At 42.9% G+C, this 22,837-nt stretch overlaps 1 protein-coding gene across 2 annotated transcripts in view; it reads left to right on the top strand.

Annotated features, from left to right (window-relative positions):
- The window catches only part of Pacs1 (phosphofurin acidic cluster sorting protein 1), a 135,758-nt gene that overhangs the window by 92,999 nt on the left and 19,922 nt on the right, over nucleotides 1-22,837 (top strand). For both annotated transcript variants that reach the window (XM_038329404.2, XM_038329398.2), the window contains exons 2-8: nucleotides 2,341-2,428; nucleotides 12,818-12,907; nucleotides 14,108-14,233; nucleotides 18,681-18,825; nucleotides 19,320-19,411; nucleotides 19,492-19,572; nucleotides 22,144-22,203. In XM_038329404.2, the coding sequence (XP_038185332.1) occupies nucleotides 2,341-2,428; nucleotides 12,818-12,907; nucleotides 14,108-14,233; nucleotides 18,681-18,825; nucleotides 19,320-19,411; nucleotides 19,492-19,572; nucleotides 22,144-22,203 (682 nt within the window). The remainder of the gene's footprint in view (nucleotides 1-2,340; nucleotides 2,429-12,817; nucleotides 12,908-14,107; nucleotides 14,234-18,680; nucleotides 18,826-19,319; nucleotides 19,412-19,491; nucleotides 19,573-22,143; nucleotides 22,204-22,837) is intronic.

Below are 22,837 nucleotides of genomic sequence, written 5' to 3'. Positions count from 1 at the left end.
AGCTAGTTCCAGGACAGGCTCCAGAACTACAGAGAAACCCTGTCTTGAAAAGCCAGAGAGAGAGAGAGAGAGAGAGAGAGAGAGAGAGAGAGAGAGGGGGGGGGGGGGAAAGAAAGAAACCTTGTAATTATTTCTTTTTTATTTATTTTTCTGTATGGAATCTTTTTATTTTAAATGGGTTGGCCAGTCAGTTCTTGTATAAATCCTGATTTTGGTGGCATGCTTTTCCATTTGCGCCCCCTCCCCCCTTTTTTGGTTGTTGTTTTTGTTTGAGATGGGTTCTTACTATTTCTCCCCAACTGGCCTGAAACTCACAGAGATCGACTGGCCTCTACTTTCTAAATTCTTAGATCAAAAGCAGCAGGTGGCATGTTTTCAAGGGCCTCCCATACCCTGGGTTTGCTTTTGTTGTTGTCTTGAAACAGGGTCTTTCTGTAGTCCTGGCTGTCCTGGGTAGCACAAATTCTAGTCGGCTTTAATAAATAAAACCTGGAGTCAGGTATGGGGGCGAAAACTGAAGGATCAGAGAAGCAGAGTGGCCAGCCACTAGAGTTCTTTTACCTCTACCAATGCTCAAACCAAAGGGCAGATTCTGTCCTCAGAATGCATCTCCAGACTCCCTCCATCTTTCCACCAAACCTCAGACTGCACTGAGTTTCTGTCTCCTTCCACTTGTATTCCTCTCTCTGCCCAACCATATCACTCCTGTCTCCAGCTCCCTAGTGCTGAGATTAAAGGCCTGTGATCCAGTGCTGGGATCACCTTTGTGTGAGCTGTTTCTCTTTTAGACAGATTTAATTTTTTTTTGTTTTTTTGTTTTTTTTTTTCGAGACAGGGTTTCTCTGTAGCTTTGGAGCCTGTCCTGGAACTAGTTCTTGTAGACCAGGCTGACCTCGAACTCACAGAGATCCTCCTGCCTCTGCCTCCCAACTGCTGGGATTAAAGGCATGCACCACCACCACCCAGCCTGACAGATTTAATCGTGTGTAGCCCAGAGTAGAATGAACTAACAGAGATCCCTCTACCTCTGTCTCCCAAATACTGGGATTAAAGGTGTGTGCCACTCCTGCTTGGCCTCTAGTGTCTTAGCTCTGCACTCTGATCTTCAGGCAAGCTTCATTTGTTAAAACATAAACAAAATATCACTGCAGTCCTGGAACTAACTCTGTAGACCAGTTTATCCTTGAAGTGACAGAGATCCTCTTGCCTCTGCCTCCAAGTGGTGAAATTAAAGGCATGTGCACCTGGTTTGGATTTTTTTAAGTCATATTTGTTTCTGGAACTTTTGTGGCTTGATTGCTTTTCTCATTTTATTTAACTCATGAATCTGCCCTTGATATAAGGAATAAAACAATTATCTGTCATTGTTTTTGTTCATATAGCCAGTTTTCCAGTATTGGTACTGTTTGTTAATTGAGTAGTTTGTCTACCTATGTGGTAAATTCCTATGTATACAGACTCTGTTCCTTGCCACTGATCTCTCTGTTTATTCTTTTCCCATTATTTTGTTTTGTTTTGTTTTGCTTTGCTTTTTGCTTTTTGAGACAGGGTTTCTCTGTAGCTTTGGAGCCTGTCCTGGAACTAGCTCTTGTAGACCAGGCTGGCCTCGAACCCCCGGAGATCTGTCTTCCTTTGTGTTCTGAGTGCAGGATTAAAGGTGTGCGCCACCACCGCCTGGCTAGTGCTTTAACTTAATTACTTTGACCCTAGAGCGCATGTTAATATTTGTGGAGTAAAACTTTTTTATTCTATTCCCTCTTCCAGAAGATACCTAACTTTTATTATTCCTATGAAAATTTAAAATCCTACAGAAAGACAGAAAGGGTTAATGTGCTCCTGTATTGTTCTTTCCACAGTGGAACATTCACTAAGATTTTATTGTATTGGTTTTATCAGCTTTTGTATTATTCTGAAGTATTTTGTAGCTAGCTCTAAAATCCTTTCTTGAGACTCTGAAGACTTTAGCAAGTATCTCTTCTTATTTTGCATGTGTGTGTATGTGTGTTCTCTATGTTGCTAAGACTTACATATGTAAATGTTTCAGATATGCTTAAGTGGAAAGTAGGGGGAAAACTGAATAACCATATCTCTGCCTCCTAGGTTCCCCTGAAATAGCTCCACATTAACAGTGGCACTCTATGGGTTACGACTTGAGATACATATACATCTACTGAAGTCCACAGAGTGATACACCTTTAACACTTGCCAAACATACAAACTAAAGCCACCTTGAGTGGCCTTCTCATAGTCTTACTGTAGTAGAGCAGATTCCCACGGTAAATGTTAACTTCACACAAGTTCTTATATTTAACAGGACCTTCTTTCTCTGTATTTTTCTAGGCTGTTCAGCTTGACCCTGAAGAAACTTGTTATGCTTAAAGAAATGGACAAAGATCTTAATTCGGTAGTCATTGCCGTGAAGCTGCAGGTGAGTTGAACAGTGAATTTTCAGGGCCTGGAGAAACTAGACAGTGCTTTTCCCTGTCCCAGCTCCAGAAACTCCCTGAGCCACCCCTCTCCTCAGCTAGAGGAACAGTTGAGGAGCAGAGAGGAACATCTGAGCTAATAAGACAAGAGTTCCAGTTCCGCCTCTAACTAAGATCCTCAGTTTCTTGATATTTGTCTTGAAGAACAAAATGGTCCTTCTCTGCTGCCTGCCGAATCATATCAGTGAAACAGACAGCATCATAGGAAATGAAAGGAATAGGGCTATTCCAGTCTTAATCCTCCAATTTCTGGATTAAGGAAGCACTTTTGGAGGCTTCCCAGAGGATGTAAAAAAAATTATAGATTATTAGTCTTAGCAATTTAAAATTTACTGGAGTATTGTATGATCTAGGTAGCTCTCACACTTAATACTTCTACATTAATTCTGTGCCCTCAGGGGATCTAACACATTTCACAAATATCTGGACTCCCAAATATTCTTTTTTTTTTTTTTTTTGGTTTTTCGAGACAGGGTTTCTCTGTAGCTTTGGAGCCTGTCCTGGAACTAGCTCTTGTAGACCAGGCTGGTCTCGAACTCACAGGGATCCGCCTGCCTCTGCCTCCCGAGTGCTGGGATTAAAGGCGTGCGCCACCACCGCCCGGCTCCAAATATTCTTGAATTCAAAAAACAGAGAAACTAAACTACAAAAGCATTTAAGAATATACCTGTTGCCACCTAATTATTCAGTGGCAGAGCTGAGATTGGAAAGAGTATGTAATTTATATTTAATTAAACTCCATTCCCAGATCCTCTTTAGCTGATCAGTCCTTTCTAATGATGACTCCCTGGAGCTTAGTGAGATTCCTAAGTGCTCTGCAGTGGTTAAATAATGACTGAATCCTTCAGCTTGCGAGTGGTGTGTTTGCTAAGTCACATTCATTAAAAAAACTATATAGTGAACTATGTAGTGATTCCCTACAAACTAGCATACTTTATTAGCTAGTTTGCCTGCTTTTTGGTATTTACTATACTAAATGGCCTTCATTAAAACCTTCAGTTGGAGACATGGTTCAGTGGTTGTGAGCTCTGGTTACTCTTCCAGAGAACCTGGGTTTGAGTCTCACAAAGTGGCTCACAACTGGCTAGAAAATTGGATCTGCAGTTAAGAGTATGTACTAGCTGGATGGTGGTGGGCACGCTTTTAGTCCCAGCACTCAGGAGGTAGAGGCAGGCGGATCTCAGTGAGTTCGAGGCCAGCTTGGTCTACAGAGGTAGTTCCAAGACAGCCAGGACTACACAGAGAAATCCTGGGGGTTGTGAGGGGGGTCGCATATGTCCTAACTAGGTGTGTTGGACACACCGTTGAACACAGCACTTGAAAGGCAGAGACAGGGCTGGAGAGATGGCCCAGAAGTTAAGAGCACTGACTGCTCTTCCAGAGGACCAGGATTCGACACCCAGCACCCACATGGCAGCTCACAACTGTCTGTGACTCCAGTTCCACAGGATCCAATGCCCTCACACAGACATATATATGAAGGCAAAAACACCAATGTACATAAAATAAATAAATTAAAAAAAAAAAGAAAGGCAGAGACAGGCTGATCTCTGTGAACTATGATTCAAGGCTAGCCTGGTCTATAGAGAGAGACCCTTTCTCAAAAAACAACAAAAAGAACATGTACTGATCTTCAGAGAACCTGAGTTCTGTTCCCAGTATCCATCCATGCCAGGCAGCTCACATCTACCTGTAACTCCGCCTCCAGGGATTCTAACTCCTCTGGTTTTCTTAGGCATGTGCACATAATACACAAACTCACATATACACCTAACTAAAATTAATTTTTTTTTAAATTTTGAGACAGGGTCTCACTATGTAGCTCTGGACGTCCCACCAGCTGACTCAAAGTCACAGAGATCCTCCTGCCTCTACCTCCAGAGTGCCGGATTAAAGGCTTGTGCCACCATGCCCAACAATAAAAATAATTTTTTAAAACTTCTCATTTTTCAGGCTGAAAAGATGACCTAGCATTTAAGAACACTTATTGTTCTTCCAGAAGAACTGAGTTTAGCTCCCGCATGGTGGCTCACAACTATCTTTAACATCTGTTCTAGAGAATCCGATGCCCTATTATGACCTCCATGGGCACCAGGCATGCACATGGTACACATATATAAATACTACTAGCAAAATGCTTATGCACATAAAATAAACCTAATTTTTTTTTGTTTTTGTTTTTTGGTTTTGTTTGTTTGTTTTTGGTTTTTCGAGACAGGTTTCTCTGTAGCTTTTGGAGCCAGTCCTGGAACTAGCTCTTATAGACCAGGCTGGCCTCAAACTCACAGAGATCCACCTGCCTCTCCCTCCCGAGTGCTGGGATTAAAGGCGTGCACCACCACCGCCTGGCTTGTTTTTGGTTTTTTTTTTTTTTTTTTTTTTTTTTTTTTTTTGAGACAGGGTTTCTCTGTGTAGCCCTGGCTGTCCCAGAACTTGCTTGCTAGACTAGGATGGCCTCAAACTCAGAGATCGGCCTGCCTCTGCCTCCAAAGTGCTGGGATTAAAGATGTGCACCATCACCACCTGGCCTAAAAAATGTTTAACTTTAAAACTTCTATCACTCCTGATGAATTCCTCTGTCTTAAGACAAAGTCTGATTCCCCGGTCATCTTTGTGCATGATTCCTCCAAAACCTGTGACATGCTGCTAATAAACACTGCCGTTTGGGAAACAAGCCTGTGAAGAGACAGCCTTCGGTGCTTTGTTGTGCTCTCCTGGTTCTGCCCCACTCCAGGGACAAACACTGTGGGTACAGTTTTGAACTTGCTGCCTTTGCCCTTCTTGTCATCAAATGCTCTTGCCAAAGGAAATAATTTATTTCCTGATTAAATATTTGACATTCTGTAAAATCTGTGATTATAGCAAAAACTATAAATATCCTGAATGTTTAAGCCACTTTATTTCCAAACAGTTGAAAATAATTATAGCTGTTACTGCATTCAGTTTCAATCACCTATTTATTGATTTATTTAGTAAATACTGATTGAGATTTCATTATATATTGAGCATGGATTTAGGCACAAGTGAGGCAGTGGTAAATAAAACAAAATCGCTGCCTTTAATGAGCTTTCCATTCTAATTACACAGTAGTATTTAAAAGGAGCTCCCTAAGACACCATTAGAGGATATGAGTCAAAATCCTTTCCACAGTAATGCTGTGGTATGATCTGCCATTTGCGCTGAGGTGATACTTGTACTGAAAATACCAGTGCAACCATGAGTGACATTCTTCATGTTACAGTACAAGAACACCAGTGTTCGTCAGCTTCCCATCACCGTAATTAACCAAGATAACCATATTAGAGGAAGTAAAGGTATCTTTCGATTCACCCTTTCCGAGATCTCAGTCCTTTGTGGGCCTGTGCGCAGGGGTAAGGGAGAAAGAAAGGAAGGGACTAAGAAGACACAGGCCCCTTCAACAGCTCACCCTCAGTGATCTGATTTCCTTCTACCAGACTCTTCTTATGCATACTATTTTAAATGCTTTTTATTTAAGATTAAAGATTTTGGTAAGGAAAAGGATGACTCAATGGTTAAGAGCTCTTTTTCTTGTTTTTATTTTATGTCTGTGTATCGTGTGTACAGTGCTCTCGAAGGTTGAAGGAAGGCATTGAATCCCTTGGAACTGGAATGATAGTTATTAGTCACTATGTGGGTGCTAGGAATCAAACTAGGGTCCTGAAAGAGCAGCAGTGCTCTTAACCACTGGATCATCTCTCCTGCCCCAGCACAGTGGGGTTTTTTGTTATTGTTGTTGTTGGTTTGATTGTTTTGTTTCTTGAGACAGTGTTTCACTATGTAGCCCAGACTGACCTGAAACTCTCGGAGATCTGCCTGCCCCCTCCTCCTAAGCGATGAGATAAAAGATATGCCCCACTGCATGTGGCATAAACATAGCATATTGTTTTAAATAACGTATTCACTGAACTATAATTCAGATTCCATTCGTCTCACCTACTTGAAACACACAACCGCAGGCACTGCTACAGTGTTCAGAAGAGACTTCACATTCATTAACTGTTATCCTTACCAGACTGTCTGTCTTCAATCCCTTGCTCTGGGCAACTACCACATTTGGTAATTCATACCACAGAGGAGGGAGAGGGTGAGAGCAAGAGACTAAGGCTGGAAGAATGAGAGTTTTATATTAGCCTGAGCTGCATAGTAAGGACCTGTCTCAAAAACAAGTATTTTGAAATAACAGAAGCCTAGTTTGAAAGACATTAATATTCATTAATGAGCATTTTTATGTTCTTAATGATACTATGGCCTTAAACACTTTTTTCCTTCTGTACTGAAAAAGTACTGTAAAGTAGGGAAATGGGGATCTGGGGAGATAGCTTAGCAGGTAAGAGTGTTTGCTGCACAAATATGAGGACTCGAATTCCAGTACCCATGTAAAAAGCCAACATAGGATGGACGGCGGTGGCGCACGCCTTTAATCCCAGCACTTGGGAGGTAGAGGCAAGAGGATCTCTGAGTTCGAGGCCAGCCTGGTCTACAGAGTGAGATCCAGGACAGGCAGGACAGTGGTGAAAAAAAGAAAAAGCCAACGCAGTCATATTGTACCTGTAGCACCCACCAGTGCTGTAGTAGCCAGAAGCAGGTGTATCCAATAGCAGGTGCTTGTTGCCTGCCAGCTGAGCTCCAAGTTCAGTGAGAGAAACTGCTTTAAGAGAATAAAGTAGAGAGTAATAAAACAGGACATTTGATGGCCTCCTCTGGCTTTCATATATATGTGCACACACCTGTGCGTGCACCATGCACACTAAACACACGAGTACATGCATACACAACTTTTTTTCTTTTTTATATTTTTAATTGATATTTATTGAGCTCTACATTTTTCTCTGCTCCCCTCCCTACCTCTCCCCTCCACTCTTCAATCCTCCCCCAAGATCCCCATGTTCCCAATTTACTCAGGAGACCTTGTCTTTTTATACTTTCTACTTCCCATGTAGATTAGATCTATGTAAGTCTCTCTTAGTGTCTGCATTGTTGTCTGGGATTGTGGTTTGTAGACTGGCTTTCTTTGCTTTACGTTTAAAAACCACCTATGAGCCGGGCGGTGGTGGCGCACGCCTTTAATCCCAGCACTCGGGAGGCAGAGGCAGGCGGATCTCTGAGTTCGAGGCCAGCCTGGTCTACAAGAGCTAGCTCCAGGACAGGCTCTAGAAACTACAGGGAAACCCTGTCTCGAAAAACCAAAAAAAAAACCAAAAAAAAAAAAAAAACACCTATGAGTGAGTACATGTGATAATTGTCTTTCTGTGTCTGGGTTACCTCACTCAAAATGTTTTCTAGCTCCATCCATTTTCCTGCAAAATTCAAGCTGTCCTTATTTTTTCTGCTTTGTAGTACTCCACTGTGTAAATGTACCACATTTTCCTTATCCATTCTTTGATCGAGAGGCATTTAGGTTGATTTCAGGTTCTGGCTGTGACAAACAAAGCTGCTATGAACATAGTTGAGCACATGTCCTTGTGGCACGATTTGGCATCCTTTGGATATATACCCAAAAGTGGTATTATTGGGTCTTGAGGAAGGTTGTTTCCTAATTTTCTGAGAAATCACCACACTGACATCCAAAGGGGTTGTACCAGCTTGTATTCCCACCAGCAATGCAGAAGTGTTCTCTTTTCTCCACAACCTCTCCAGCATAAGTTGTCATCAATGTTTTTGATCTTGGTCATTCTTACAGGTGTTAGATGGAATCTTAGAGTTGTTTTGATTTGCATTTCTCTGATGACTAGGATGTTGAACATTTCCTTAAGTGTCTTTCAGCCATTTTAGATTCCTCTGTTGAGAGTTCTCTGTTTAGGTCTGTACTCCATTTTTTTTTATTGGCTTATATGATCTTTTGGTGTCCAATTTCTTGAGTTCTTTGTATATTTTGGAGCTCAAACTTCTGTCTGATGTGGGGTTAGTGAAGATCTTTTCCCATTCTGTAGCCTGTCGTTTTTTCTTGTTGACCGTGTCCTTTGCTTTACAGAAGCTTTTCAGTTTCAGGAGGTCCCATTTATTGATTGTTTCTCTCAGTGTCTGTGCTGCTGGGGTTCTATTTAGGAAGTGGTTCCCTGTGCCAATGCGTTCAAGTGTATTTCCCACTTTCTCTTCTGTAAGGTTCAGTGTGGCTGGCTTTATGTTGAGGTCTTTGATGCATTTGGACTTGAATTTTTGTGCATTGTGATAGATATGGATCTATTTTCATTCTTCTACATGTTGATATCCAGTTATGCCAGCACCACTTGTTAAATATGCTTTCTTTTTTCCATTTGGTATTTTTTGCTTCTTTATCAAAGATCAGGTGTTCGAAGATGTGTGGATTGATATCCGGGTCTTCTATTCAGTTCCATTGGTCCTCCTGTCTGTTCTTATGCCAGTACCAGGCTGTTTTCAGTACTGTAGCTCTGTAGTAGAGTTTGAAGTCAGGGATTGTGAAGCCTCCAGAAGTTCTTTTATTGTCCAGGATTGTTTTGGCTATCCTGGGTCTTTTGCTTTTCCAAATGAAGTTGAGTACCGTTCTTTCGAGGTCTTTGAAGAATTTTGCTGGGATTTTGATGGGGAATTTGCATTGAATCTGTAGATTGCTTTTGGTAAGATGCACAAAAAACTTTTAAACATTAAGCCAGGTGGTGGTCGTGCACGCCTTTAATCCCAGCACTTGGGAGGCAAAGACAGGTGGATCTCTTGTGAGTTCAAGGCCAGCCTGGTCTACAGAGGGGGTTTCAGGACAACCAGGGCTATACAGAGAAACCCTGTCTCGAAAACACTCCCCCCAAAATTAAATTAAAAAAATAGCTAAGTGTCTGGGCAGTGGTGGCGCATACCTTTAATCCCAGCACTCGGAGGCAGAGGCAGGTGGATCTCTATGAGCTTGAGGCTAGCCTGGTCTACAAGAGCTAGTTGCAGAGCAGGCTCCAAAGTTATAGAGAAACCCTGTCTCGAAAAAACAGGAAGGAAGGAAGGAAGGAAGGAAGGAAGGAAGGAAGGAAGGAAGGAAGGAAGGAAGGAAGGAAGGAAGGAAGAAAGCGAGCTAAGTGGCTTAAGAGATGGCTTAGTAATTAAGAGCACTTCCAGAGGACCTGGCTTCCATCCTCAGGGCCACCTGGTTGTTCCCCAGTCCCATAGTATCTAATACCTCTTCTGGCCTTTACAGTTACTGCACACATATAGAACACAGAAATTCATGGAGGAAAATAACCATACATATAAAATAAAAATTAAAAATAGACAAATAAGATTTAAGGGTATTAAAAATAATCCTGAAATGGGACCCAAGTTGGTAGTGTCCTCAGGAAGCCAATATTGGGACTCATGGAAATTAAATCTTCCTGGAAGGATAGAAAGATGAGAGTAGTCATGTAACGGGGCCAGACCTGGCTACAGGCTGCTGTCTACGCCCTGTTACCTACATGTGCAGCTTTCTTTCAGACGCTCACTATCTGGATGGTAGAGATGGAACTACATCCCTAGCCCCAGAGAGCGTATTGGGATAGAAGGTGTTTGTGTGTAGAAAGGGGTGTCTCTGTGTGTGTGTGTGTGTGTGTGTGTGTGTGTGTGTGTGTGTGTGTGTGCACTTGTGTGTGCACCAGAGGACAACCCTGGATATTATTCCGCAATGTTGTCCACTCTTAATTTTTTTTTTTTTTTTTTTTGTTTTTCGAGACAGGGTTTCTCTGTGGCTTTGGAGCCTGTCCTGGAACTAGCTCTTGTAGACCAGGCTGGTCTCGAACTCTCAGAAATCCACCTGCCTTTGCCTCCCGGGTGCTGGGATTAAAGGCGTGCGCCACCATCGCCCGGCTTACTCTTAATTTTTTAAAGACAAGATTTCTCTCTTCAGTGGCCTAGAATTCTCCAATTAGATCAGACTGAATTCTTCTGTTTTTGTCTCTCTAGCACTGAGGTTACAGGTGCACACCACTGCACCAGGCTCTTTGTATGTATGTTCTGGGGTTAGAACTTGGGTTTTCACACCTGTGAGAGAAGCAGAACTCTTTACAGTTCTTAACAGCATATATTTAGATGATGGAAGTTCAAATAGTGAGGCCTGCTACTTTTGGAAAGTGATACGACTTTTGGAGAAAATATAACAAGATAAAGGGATGAAGGGATTACAGGTGGTGATGGATGTCGGCCTCACTAAGAAGATGATGTTTATGCAAAACCCAGATAGTGAGCTACACAGATTCAAGAGGCGTTTTCTAGGTGGAGAGAAAAGACAGCCAGAAAGCCCTACACAGCCATGGTGCTGTCCGTCCGGCTCTCAAATGTTTAGCTGTGGCCTGTTTTTGTCTAGCATGGCCAACTCTAGGTTCTCTGACTTCTCTAGCTTTGTTGGGTCTGGTATGTCTGACAGAATTGAGAGGAAAGGGAAGTTAGTGAGACCGAGAAGGAGTAGAATTTAAAGGCAGAGTCCCCCACCCAGCTCTTGTTCCCTGTGACTCAAAGTGGGGAATCAGGAGTGCTAGATAATAACACTCCCTATATGGGGCTGGAGAGATGGCTCAGTGGTTAAGAGCATTGCCTGCTCTTCCAATGGTCCTGAGTTCAATTCCCAGCAACCACATGGTAGCTCACAACCATCTGTAAAGAGGTCTGGTGCCCTCTTCTGGCCTGCAGACATACACATAGACAGAATATTGTATACACAATAAATAAATATTAAAAAAAATAACACTCCCTATACTGGTGATTTGGGTAAGAGACAGGGTTGGCTGAGAAGACTCAATGAGTTGAGAGAGTGAATCTGCTGTTTGGTGAGACAGGGAGGACTGGGAGGACTGGGGTAGAGGAGATTCTAGGGAAACCTGAAATGTGGTTTATTGTGTTGTTTGAGGGCTGGTGAAACAGTGGAGACGTGAGTGTCAGGAGAGAGGGCCAGGAAGTAACAGGAGTAAAGGGAGTGAATAGAAATAGAGCCCTAACCCTCCAGTGCCAGGAAGTCTGGAAGGACTCAGAACGAGAGTACCTCCAGCAACAGAAGAAATCGAAACAAGAAGGGACCTAGACCATCAGACTCATTAAGAGCGTCACCCATCTTGCAGTGGTAGTTTGATGGAGCAAAGGTGACCTAGAACGACTGAAATGCATTAGGAGAAATGGGAGTGCAGGACTCAAGAAAAGAAGTCTACCTTGAGGGGCTGGAGAGATGGCTCAGTGGTTAAGAGCATTGCCTGCTCTTCCAAAGGTCCTGAGTTCAATTCCCAGCACATGGTGGCTCATAACCATCTGTAATGAGGTCTGGTGCCCTCTTCTGGCCTGCAGACATACAGACAGAATATTGTATACATAATAAATATTTAAAAAAAAAAGAAGAAGAAGAAGTCTACCGTGAAAAGACACACCCACAAGGCCGGGAGGGGTTTTGTTTGCTTTGTTGGAAATAATAGCACATTTGCTTATGAGAATGATCTAGGACAGTGAGGAGCATTTGTTATATGAAAAGAAAGAATGGCTTCAGTAGTGCCTTTAGAAGGAGTTTAGTCCCCAAGCAGGGACTAAAACTTCAACCTCGAATGGGAACATGCGTAGTTGTCTGTAACAGAAGGGAAGGGAGGGTACTATGGGATAGGAGCCCAGTGGCAGGTTTATGAGGCCGGAGCTGCTCCAGCTTTCTCAGTGAAGAGAATCAAGCTTAGAAGCATTAGGGAAGTGTAAAGGGTCCGATGTTAGGGAAACTGAGAAGGTATAGTATATCATGTAAGAAGAGAGCCAGGCAGCGGTGGCGCACGCCTTTAATCCCAGCACTCAGGAGGCAGAGGCAGGTGGATTTCTGAGAGTTCGAGACCAGCCTGGTCTACAAGAGCTAGTTCCAAGACAGTCTCCAAAGCTACAGAGAAACCCTGTCTTGAAAAGAAAAAAAAAAAAAGAAGAGAGATTACAGAGAATGTACTTAAGACATTTATGACATGGTTCCTAGGCAATGTTACTTACCCCACTTAAGATGGAGGCCATAAATTTAGTCAGCTCACCTAGCTGAATTATGTTTCTATGCATGTTCATCTGGTACAGTTGTATCTAAAATAGTCTAAAGGGCTAAGAGTGTAGATCAGTGGTAGGCACATACAAAGCCATGATTTCAATACTCGGCATCACAAAATGGCAATACATAAATATAAAATAATTGTAATTTGCCAAATAAGCCTAGCAAAACAAGAGTAGAAGCAGACCTGTGGAGGAGGGCATTTATCAATCTTGAGTGTCCCACAGCACAGCAGACCTGTGGGAAGGACACTCACAAATCCTGAGTGTCCCACAGCATGGTAGTTCTTTTGGTCTAACTTTTAGTAACACCACTTTGACAGAAGTTTTTTGTTTGTTTGTTTCAGGGTTCAAAAAGGATTCTTCGCTCCAATGAGATCATCCTTCCAGCAAGTGGCCTGGTAGAAACAGAGCTCCAGTTAACCTTCTCCCTTCAGGTCAGAATTTTCTAAATCTTTAAGTTTTCTAATATGCTACAATAGTCTAGTCCTCAAATAGTCTTGAAACTTTTTCTTTAAAAACTGCTAGAGCCCAGCTTCAGGAAAGAAACAAGTCACCTATGAACTAAATGCTAACATGGAAGGCCTGAGAAGTCCTTGAGCCAGTGTACTGGATATGCTGCTGAGTTGGGTACTGAGGCCCAGTCTTCCCTTACCTGGCCATATATGACATTATATATGGCACTACCATTGATCCTCCACTCTACCCTTGGCCTTTCCCATCTCCTTACTGTCTGAATCAGTAAGAACAGAGCTTGTAAGACCTAAGTTTCTGTTCCACCTGATCCTGCAGCTGTTCAGTCTCAAAGAAACACACAGAGGCTTATATTAATTATGAACTATTTGGCCTTTAGCTTAGGCTTATTATTAACTAGCTCTTACAACTTAAATTAACCCATAATTCTTGTCTGTATTAGCTATGTAGCTTGGTACCTTTTATCAATAAGGCATTCTCATCTTGCTTCCTCTGTGTCTGACTGGTGACTGTAGACTGAGCCTTTCCTCTTCCCAGAATTCTCCTAGTCTGGTCGCCCCACCTATACTTCTTGCCTGACTACTGGCCAATCAGTGTTTTATTAAACCAATATGAGTGGCAAATCTTGATAGGATACAAGAGCATTATCCCATAGCAAGAACTCACTTCTATCATATTATTGTATCCATCCTTCTCTCTTTGTCCCTCTTAGAGCATCTCCCTCGTAATAATCCTTATGACCCTCCGTGGAAACACCTGTCCAGATGGCCGAGAAAGATGTTCCCAAGCTTGGGTAAACCATACCAGTACCCAGCAGAACCAGCCCCTCTGGTGGTTTTTCTTACTCTGACCAATCTTTTTTTTGTTTGTTTGTTTTTTTGTTTGTTTGTTTGTTTGGTTTTTTGAGGCAGGGTTTCTCTGTAGCTTTGGTGCCTTCCCTGGAACTAGCTCTTGTAAATGAGGCTGACCTCGAACTCGCAGAGATCCACCTGCCCCTGCCTCCCAAGTGCCCAAGTGCTGGGATTAAAGGCGTGTGCCACTGCTGCCTGGCCTGACCAGTCACTCTTAACAAGCAAGAAAAACTGAAGCACAGTCCTTTAGCAGAACCTGACCCATGAAGGTCCTCGTTGCTGACTAACCATCTGAACTGTTTTCCTCTTCAGTACCCTCATTTCCTCAAGCGAGATGCCAACAAACTGCAGATTATGTTGCAAAGGAGGAAGCGGTACAAGAACCGGACTATCTTGGGCTATAAAACCTTGGCTGTGGGACTCATCAACATGGCAGAGGTGAGCAAAAGGTAGTCTTAGACTGCAGGCCTCTAAGTCTGTTGTGGTCCTGCAAATGATTTCACCAGCCAGTAGGCAGGTATTCATTTTTATTTTGTAGATTTAATTATTTTGTTGGAAATTTTTCAGTCTGTAACTAGCTTTATCAATTACTTTCTCTAACACAAGAGTATTTTCTTTTAACTTTTTTAACTTCATTTTAAGATTTACTTATCTTAGCAGGGCAGTAATGGTGCACATCTTTAATACCAGCACTCAGGAGGTAAAGCAGGCAGATCTCTCTGCGTTTAAGGCCAGCCTGTTCTACAGAGCAAGTTCCAGGACAGCCAGGGCAACACAGAGAAACCTTATCTTGAAAAAAAAAAAAACAAAAACAAAACAAAACAAAAATACTAATTTATCTTATTTTATGGGTATTAGAATTTTGCTCAAATACATGTCTGAATCATGTGCCTTCTGGAACTAATTATGGATGCTTATGAACTACCATGTGGGTTCTGGGAACTGAACCCAAGTCTGGTTAAGAACGTCTTCTTAAACACTAAGCTGTTGCTCTAGCTCCCTTTTTCTTTTGAAATAGGTCTTGCTATGTCTCCCAGGCTAGGACCAAACTCCTAGACTCAAGTGGTCCTCCTACTGCAGCTTTCCACATAACTGGTACTAGAGGTACATCATCAGGACCAGCTCTGACTTTAATATATATATACACACACACACATACATATGTGTGTATATATGTATTTTTAAGTTAGTTTTAGTAGGAATAATGAAAAAATTCCCATATGCAGAGTCACCAAAATACTTACCTTGATAACATATTATTATGCGTAGATAGTCTCTCTGTATAATGTGGCTATTCTTTTATGGGGTTTGTTTGTTTGTTTGTTTGTTTGTGGTTTTTGGATTTTTGAAACAGGATTTATATAGCTTTGGCTCTCCTGGGACTGGTTAGACCAGGGTGGCCTCAAACATAGAAATCCACCTGCCTCTGCTTCCTAGGTTCTGGAACTAAAGGTGTGTGCCACCACCTGCTGGGTTTTGTTGTTGTTGTTGTTGTTTTCCTGAGCAGTTTGACAGTTGCATGAAGCCCCATTACACATTAATACTCTAATCATTTTAATTTTCTAAGCATGAGGAAACTGTCCTACCTAAGCTTCATTGCCCACCACAGTCAGAATGTTGACACTAATATAAGGTTCTGTCTAACTCACAATCCCCAACCTCGTGGTGCAGAATGTCTCAGTGAACTTCCTAAGACCCATGATGAGACCTAGAAGTTGGTTCGTTACATTTGTGTCATATTTCTTTGGGCTCCATCAGTCTGAGGTGATCTTCATATCTTCTTTGCCTTTTATGACTGTGATGTAGGTTTCTTTTTTGTTTTTATTTTTTGACAGGGTTTCTTTGTGTAACAGCCCTTACTGTCTTGGAACTCCGTCTGTAGACCAGTCTGACCTCGAACTCGAGAGATTCACATGCCTCTCTCTGCCTCTTGAGTTCTGGGATTAAAGGCGTACACTACCACTAATGTAGGTTCTTGAAGAGTACAGGCTAGTTACTTTATCAAGTGCTTCTCAATCTGTTTTTTTCTGTCCTTGTCTCTAAATTATGTTCAATGTCTACATTTTTGTCAAAATAACCACTAAAGAAGCAGTCTTCTTTCCAGCACAGTATGGGTTGCACAGCTGCACGTTAATTTGTGTAGTGAGAGGTGGTGTGGTCACACCTTTAATCCCAGCACTTGGGAGGCAGAGGCAGGCGGATCTCTGTTCAAGGCCAGCCTGTTCTACTGAGTGAGTTCCAGGACAGCCAGGGCTAATCTTTAGTCTTGAAAGACTAAAGAAAGAAAGAAAGATAGGAAGAAAAGAAAAGGTATTTTGTCCTCATTAGTGAAAAATATTTTATATAGAAATATTTGAGACCATATTACTGTATCTTTCACTGATTAATGTATTGATTATTTTTATATGTGCGTGAGTGGATATGTATAGGTGTATTATGGATATGAGTATAAACATGCCATGACATGCTTGTGGAGATCAGATTACAACCTCAAGTGTTGGTCTTTGCTTTCTAGCTTGTTTGAAACAGGGTCTTCTGGTTGTTTATATTCATGTATTCTAGGCTAACTGGCCCATGGACTTCCAGGGATATTCCTGGCTCCACCTTTTATCTCAGTATCAGAGCCATTAGGATTACAGAAGCATGCTACTGTAGAACTATTGATCTGTCTTTACAGAGTTCTGAGGATCCAGACATATGTTCTCACTTTGACATGGCCAGCATTTTACCCACTGAGACATTTCCCTAGCCCCCACCTATTAATGATTTTGAACTGAGTTAGTTACTATTTTGATGCCTGTCAAACTGAATTTCTAAACTATCCATCCCTTCTGTATTGGTCAGTTGACAAATAGAGCGTTTCTTTCTTCCTCCACTTACCATTTGATCTACTTTTCTTCTATCAATTATGGACTGTGGATTCTTGTGGGGTTTTTTTTTTGGATGGGGTTAAATTTTAATTTAATTTTAATAAAACACTCCAGTTTGGCCAGTAAGAGCCCTTCCAAGCTGTCTTCTGTGTCCTTTTTGATAAGAACCTTCCTTCTTTATAGGTCATCTTACTTTCTGGTACAAAATAGCTGAAGCTTATCTTGTTCTTGCCCTGACCCAGTCCTGGATGAGTTGATTTTCTGGGGCTTCTGGGTGTTTTGGTGGCAAACAGTACTTTAAAAATCAGGTAGTGTCAGGCATGGTATGATAGCACAAGTCTTGAATCCAAGCACTCGGGGGCAGAAGAAGAGAAGCAGCTGGATCTCTATGAGTTCAAGGCAGGACTGGTCTACTAGTGAGTTCCAGGATAGCCAGAGCTACGTATTGAGACCCTGTCTCGGGATAAAAAAAAAAAATCAGATCAGAGTACTAGCAAGTGCTCCTGTGCGCAACCGGAATAACTTCTGCTGAAAGAACTAAAAAATTAGAAGGTGCGTATACATGAACACACATGCCTTCATCCACACACACACATACCATGACCATTTCCTGTTTATACATAGCTATCCCACCCAGAGCGCACAGTGCTTACTTCTGTTCCAACCCAATAGCATAGGGCTTTGTCTTGTTTCCTCCTTCTTCCTTTCAAGTTCCTTTCTCCAACAGCAAGAAACTAAGCTCCCATTTTCCTTGATATTTCTGCTCACTTACACAGTACTCCTGTATGCCAGCCAAAGGAAAAAAAAAGATGCTGAAAGAAAGCTTTTTAAATTATCTGTACCTTAATAAATGAAATACAGTGGGTTTGGCTGCACACACCTTTCATCCCAGCATTCAGGAGGCAGAGGCAGGTGGACCTCTGTGACTTAGAGACCAGCCTGGTCTACACATAGTTCCTGGATAGCCAGGGATAGGTTGGGAGAACTTGTCTCAAAAGAATAGTAAGTGGAATAGGAAAAATGTTACAGTTCTGGTAATGTGTATGTGTCTTCTTCCAACCCATCTTCCTGACCTCTTGAGGTTTTATTTGAGGATGAGGGACTGTGGGGAGGAATTAACAGCATCATCTCACTCTTCCACTTGGGCCAAACCCTGCCATTTTCCTGTTTCCTAGCTCTTTTATTTTCACTGCCACACAGCTGACCAACCATGCATACAGGCCTGGCCTTACCCAGACTCAAAGCTAGTATTCATGTAAAGGACTTAATTTAACATGGAACCCTAGAGGCTGGCAACCATTTTCAGCCTCAGGCCTCAGTTGTGTTCTTTCGTTTTGTTTTGTTTCGAGACTGAGTTTCTCTGAGCCCTGGCTGTGCTGGAACTCTCTCTGTAGACCAGGCTGGCCTCGAACTCACAGATCCACCTGCCTCTGCTTCCCAAATTCTGGGATTAAAGGCATACACCACCACCGCCCGGCTTCAATTGTCTGTAAGCACATGGCCCTGATTAGCAGCTGGTATTTCTAGAGGTAGCTGTATTGTTGTTTGTTGTTGTTGTTTTAAATTGCCAGGTTCAGCATCGCTAATAGCTTAGCTAGAAGCAACTGCAGAAATTTTTTTAAGCTTTATTATTATTTTTAAACTATGAGTATGGGGGGTGTTGCAGTATGTGCAATGAATACATGTATCTAAGGAGGCCAGAAGAGTGTTGGATTACCTAGAGCTAGATTTACAGGTGGTTGTAAGCCACCCAACATAAGTGCTGGGAACAGAACTCGGGTCCTCTACAAGAACTTCAGGCACTCACAACCCCTGAGCCATCTCTATCCCCTGGAGATGGTTTTTAAAGTAAGCCCTTAAAAGCAGTATAGGAAAGGCAGTAGGCATAGATTTGGAAGTGAGAAGGAAAATACATTAACAGAGTGCTGTTGCCATTGGCTTGCATGTCACTGGGTTTGTTATAGAGATAACCCTAGCACTGGCTAAGGTGTTTGTATTATGTACTTTGCTCACAGGTGATGCAACACCCTAACGAGGGTGCTTTGGTGCTTGGCCTGCACAGCAACGTGAAGGATGTCTCTGTGCCTGTGGCAGAAATAAAAATCTACTCTTTATCCAGCCAGCCCATTGACCATGAAGGAATCAAGTCTAAACTGTCTGGTAAGATGTAAACAGTGGGGCTGGAGAGATGACTCAGCAGTTTAGAGCACTTGTTGCTCTTTCAGAGGATCTGGATTTGACTCCAAGCATCCACGTGGCTTACAACCATCCATAATTCTAGTTCCCAGGAATCTGACACTCTCTTCTGATACCCAAAGGCATCAGACACACATGTGGCACATATAAATACATGCAGGCAAAACATTCATACACATAAAATAAATTTTTAAATAATTTTTAAAAATATGTATGCAGTGTCTGCAGACACTATAAAAGATAAGGGAGCCAGTGCACTGGCCTTCATCCTAGAAAAGCTGAGTCAAACATACATGAAATGTGCCCAAGAAAGAGGCCCTTATAGATCCCTGAAAGTAATGTGTGGCCATGACTCTCTATGTGGCCCTTCCCTCTCCAACCCAGTTGTATTGATCCCTGTTCTTGAAAGTCATTTAGATCAAATCAGATCAAGGTTCTTACTAGGGTGTTTGTTCTAGATCGCTCCCCAGATATTGACAACTACTCCGAAGAAGAGGAAGAAAGCTTCTCCTCAGAGCAGGAAGGCAGTGATGACCCATTGCATGGGCAGGTAACGTCCTATGACTCTTCTATACAGTGTTTGAGAGGCTCCTTGAATTTCCCAGCTCATTCTGTTTCCTGCCCACTCAGGACCTGTTCTATGAAGATGAGGATCTTCGGAAAGTCAAGAAGACTCGGAGGAAACTGACCTCAACCTCAGCCATCACTAGGGTGAGCCACCCAGGTCCCAGGCATGGCACAACTCAGATTCTTGATCTAAAGTAGGTGAGGAGTTAGTGGTACATTAAGACCTTGTGGTGTTTTGAACCCTGTCTACTTGGGGTCACACTCTCAATATTCTGACATATCACCAGCACCCCTACTACCACCCACTAATAATCAGCATGTTAGGAGCCCCTGTGGTACACAGGATGTTATAGGCCATAGATAATGCAGAATAGAAAGAAGGCTATAACTGTTTTTCTAGATCTTAAAACAATCCAAATATTTCTTTAAGGAGCACAATACCTCAGACTTTTCCTCTCTGGATGATTGTGTCAAGTGGTGCGCTATTCACTGCAGAGTGAAGCCAGCTCTCTAGATTACTGCTGTGTTGGACTAGTACTGGAGAACTGCAGAAACTCTGGGTTTGAGAGATTCAGTTATGTTAGATCTAGTTCTTAACCTTGGAGTTGACAGTGTTTGAATTATGTCTCCTAACTAAGATTTCTTGAGCCCATATTAAAATTGGGGTCCTGGGCTGAGAAGCTAAAACCTGAGGTCTCAGTGACCTCTGACTGATCCAGGAGCCCCTGTATTCCAGGGAATAAAAGGGTCAGAAGTACCAAGAGCTTCTAGGTAGAAAAGAATCTTATTCTGGTTTTCTCAAGCACAGGGCCATTTGAGAGACTGATACCCTAAAAGTGGGGTTTTCTTCTCATTTGGGGTGAAATTAAGGCCAAATTATTTTCAAAGGTGCATCCCAGCCTGGCCTCCTACCACGAAATAGCACTCTTAACCTCTGCATGGACTTCATGAGACTCAAGAGCAAAGCCCTTGGGAAGACAACCCTAGCTTCCCCTTTGTATCACTGGCTCAGAACATAAGATCTGCCCCCTTTTCCCAGGTTTTCAAGCCCTGTTGGGAGGACAGGTCCCCCTAATCCAACCCTTCCTCCTTTAAACTCCGGAAGGAAAACAGCTATAAGACCTCCTTACTGTTTCTTCTTCTGAGTCTTTATCTTTCCTGCTCTGTGATTATAAGAAAGTTCTTTTTATCCCCCAGAGCATACCTCCTGAGCTTCCTAAGTCCCCTCTCCTTTGGGCTTTTCCATAGCATCACCCAGTGTATAGCCAGAGATCAATGATAATATCCATCTCCCAGAGACATTACCAGAAACTGTAGGTACTTCCCAGGTGTGTTTCTGGACACTTGGTAATGATCCTTTGACTCCTTCTGTCCATGCACATTCTTTTTTCCCCACCAAGAACACTTTGTTCTCAATGATGGACTTGTTATGTCTTAACTTCTCTGTTAATATGAACTTGGGTTTCTCCCTTGCTTGTCATGTTCTTCCCACTACTCTCATTCTTTTTTTTTTAAATCCATTTTACATACCAACCACAGTTTCCCTCCTCCCATTACCCCCACCTCCCCATTCACCCCCCTATCCACTACTCAGACTTTGTTGACTCCCTATGAGGAGTCAAATTGAGGCAGGACCAAGCCCTCCCTGATGATCAAGACTGAGTAAGGCATCCTACCATAGGGAATGGACTCCAAAAAGCTAGCTCATGCTCCAAGGATAGATCCTGGTTCCACTGCCAGGGATCCCCACAGACAGACCAAGCCATACAACTGCCACCCACATGCAGAGGGCTTAGTTTGTTCTCAGGCAGGCTCCCCAGCTATCAGTCCAGAGTCCATGAGCTCCCACCAGCTTGGGTCAGCTGTCTGTGGGTTGCCCCATCATGATCACACACACACACGCACACACATGCTCACACACTCACATAATCCTTCTTCGCTACCCTTGACTGGACCCCTGGAGCTCGGCCCGGTGCTTGGCCGTGGATCTCTGCATCTGCTTCCATCAGTTACTGGACAGAGGGTCTCTGGTCAGCCGCTACTCTCATGCTTAAGTGCAAGTCAGTTGTTTCCATCCCACATCAAGGTCTGGCTATTTAGGCCAGAAATATGTGTGACCACAAACTAAGCCTGGTACCTAAATCAGAACAAGAACCATGGATCAAGGAGCCTAGGCCGGGTCATCAGTGAATTCTAGGGCCTGGAAGTGTAAACTCATCCTAGCAAGTAACTATGGCACAGCAGGGTGAGTGCATAGGGACAGTCATGACACAAAGGAAAAATGGCCTCTTCTGGCAGTGTCCATTACAGGCTGATGGGACAGAGTTGGAAAAACTCCAGGAGTAGTCTTAAGTGGGCTGGTGACACTGCTACCCAAGATGGTTGTGCAAGAAGATGACAAATGCCATTCTGAAATGTTGAGCATGGAGGTACAGGACACTCAGCAACTGGTACCTGCATCTGCTGGACAGAACAGAAGGTGGGCTAGAGCTGGACCTCTGGAAGTCATTGGCCTCTTTGGGGAATGAGATCTCCATTGAGCTAGCTGCCCAGGGCCCTGGGCTGCATTGGCATTTGCCTGCCTTTCTAGAGAGGTTCTCAGTGCAAGTGCAGCTGCTTCTCCTGTTCCTTGTGAGGGTAAGAGCCTGATAGACTCTCTTTAATTGACCTCAGTAGGTGTCACGTGAGAATAATTTGTATAATTTGTTCCCACAGCAACCTAACATCAAACAGAAGTTTGTGGCCCTCCTGAAACGATTCAAAGTCTCCGATGAGGTATGACCCCCTTACTTCCAGTTACATACCTAGGTCCTGTGTAGCCACTAGTCATCAGGGTCATGGAATCATGATTCCTGCCCACTTGCATGCATAACAGAGCCCAGGAGAGAAGGCAGCTGAGAAGAACATTATGCTCCATGAAGAGAGAATAAAGGCTTCACATGGAGAGTGCAGTTCCATGGTGTTTAGAAACACTTAGCACAGTCTTTTCCAATCGTTAGTCAATACTCAATTCTCTGCTATTGACAAATGACAGCAGTGACAAATCTAGCCATTTAATTTTTCCTCGTAGCCCAAGAGGAGCTACAAGTGAGCAGTAGCCCGAGTGTGATGTCCTCATTGGTCAGCTCTTAACAGAAATCCCCTAGGCCCTGGAGTCCTGCCTTCATTCACACAGGCTTCTAAGTAGACTAAAAATGATTAAAGATAGAAAATGTTCGGAAAAGGTCTTTGTCCCACTGTGTGCTGCAAAGAAAAGCAGCTTGTACCTGAATTTGAAGGAAAGAACAGAAGATGGACCAGCCTACCAGACCTGGATTTCCTTGTGTGATTCCTTGGGAGGCACATCAGCACATCTCTTTCTCCTGGTGCCAGCCCTGGTATGGATATCAGTAGTAGCTGAGAGGAAAAG

The sequence above is a fragment of the Arvicola amphibius genome, chromosome 1 (genome assembly GCF_903992535.2).
Source record: "Arvicola amphibius chromosome 1, mArvAmp1.2, whole genome shotgun sequence".
Taxonomy (NCBI): Eukaryota; Metazoa; Chordata; class Mammalia; order Rodentia; family Cricetidae; genus Arvicola; species Arvicola amphibius.
The sequence above is the reverse complement of the archived record's forward strand: the minus strand, read 5'-3'. Positions and strand labels throughout refer to the sequence as shown.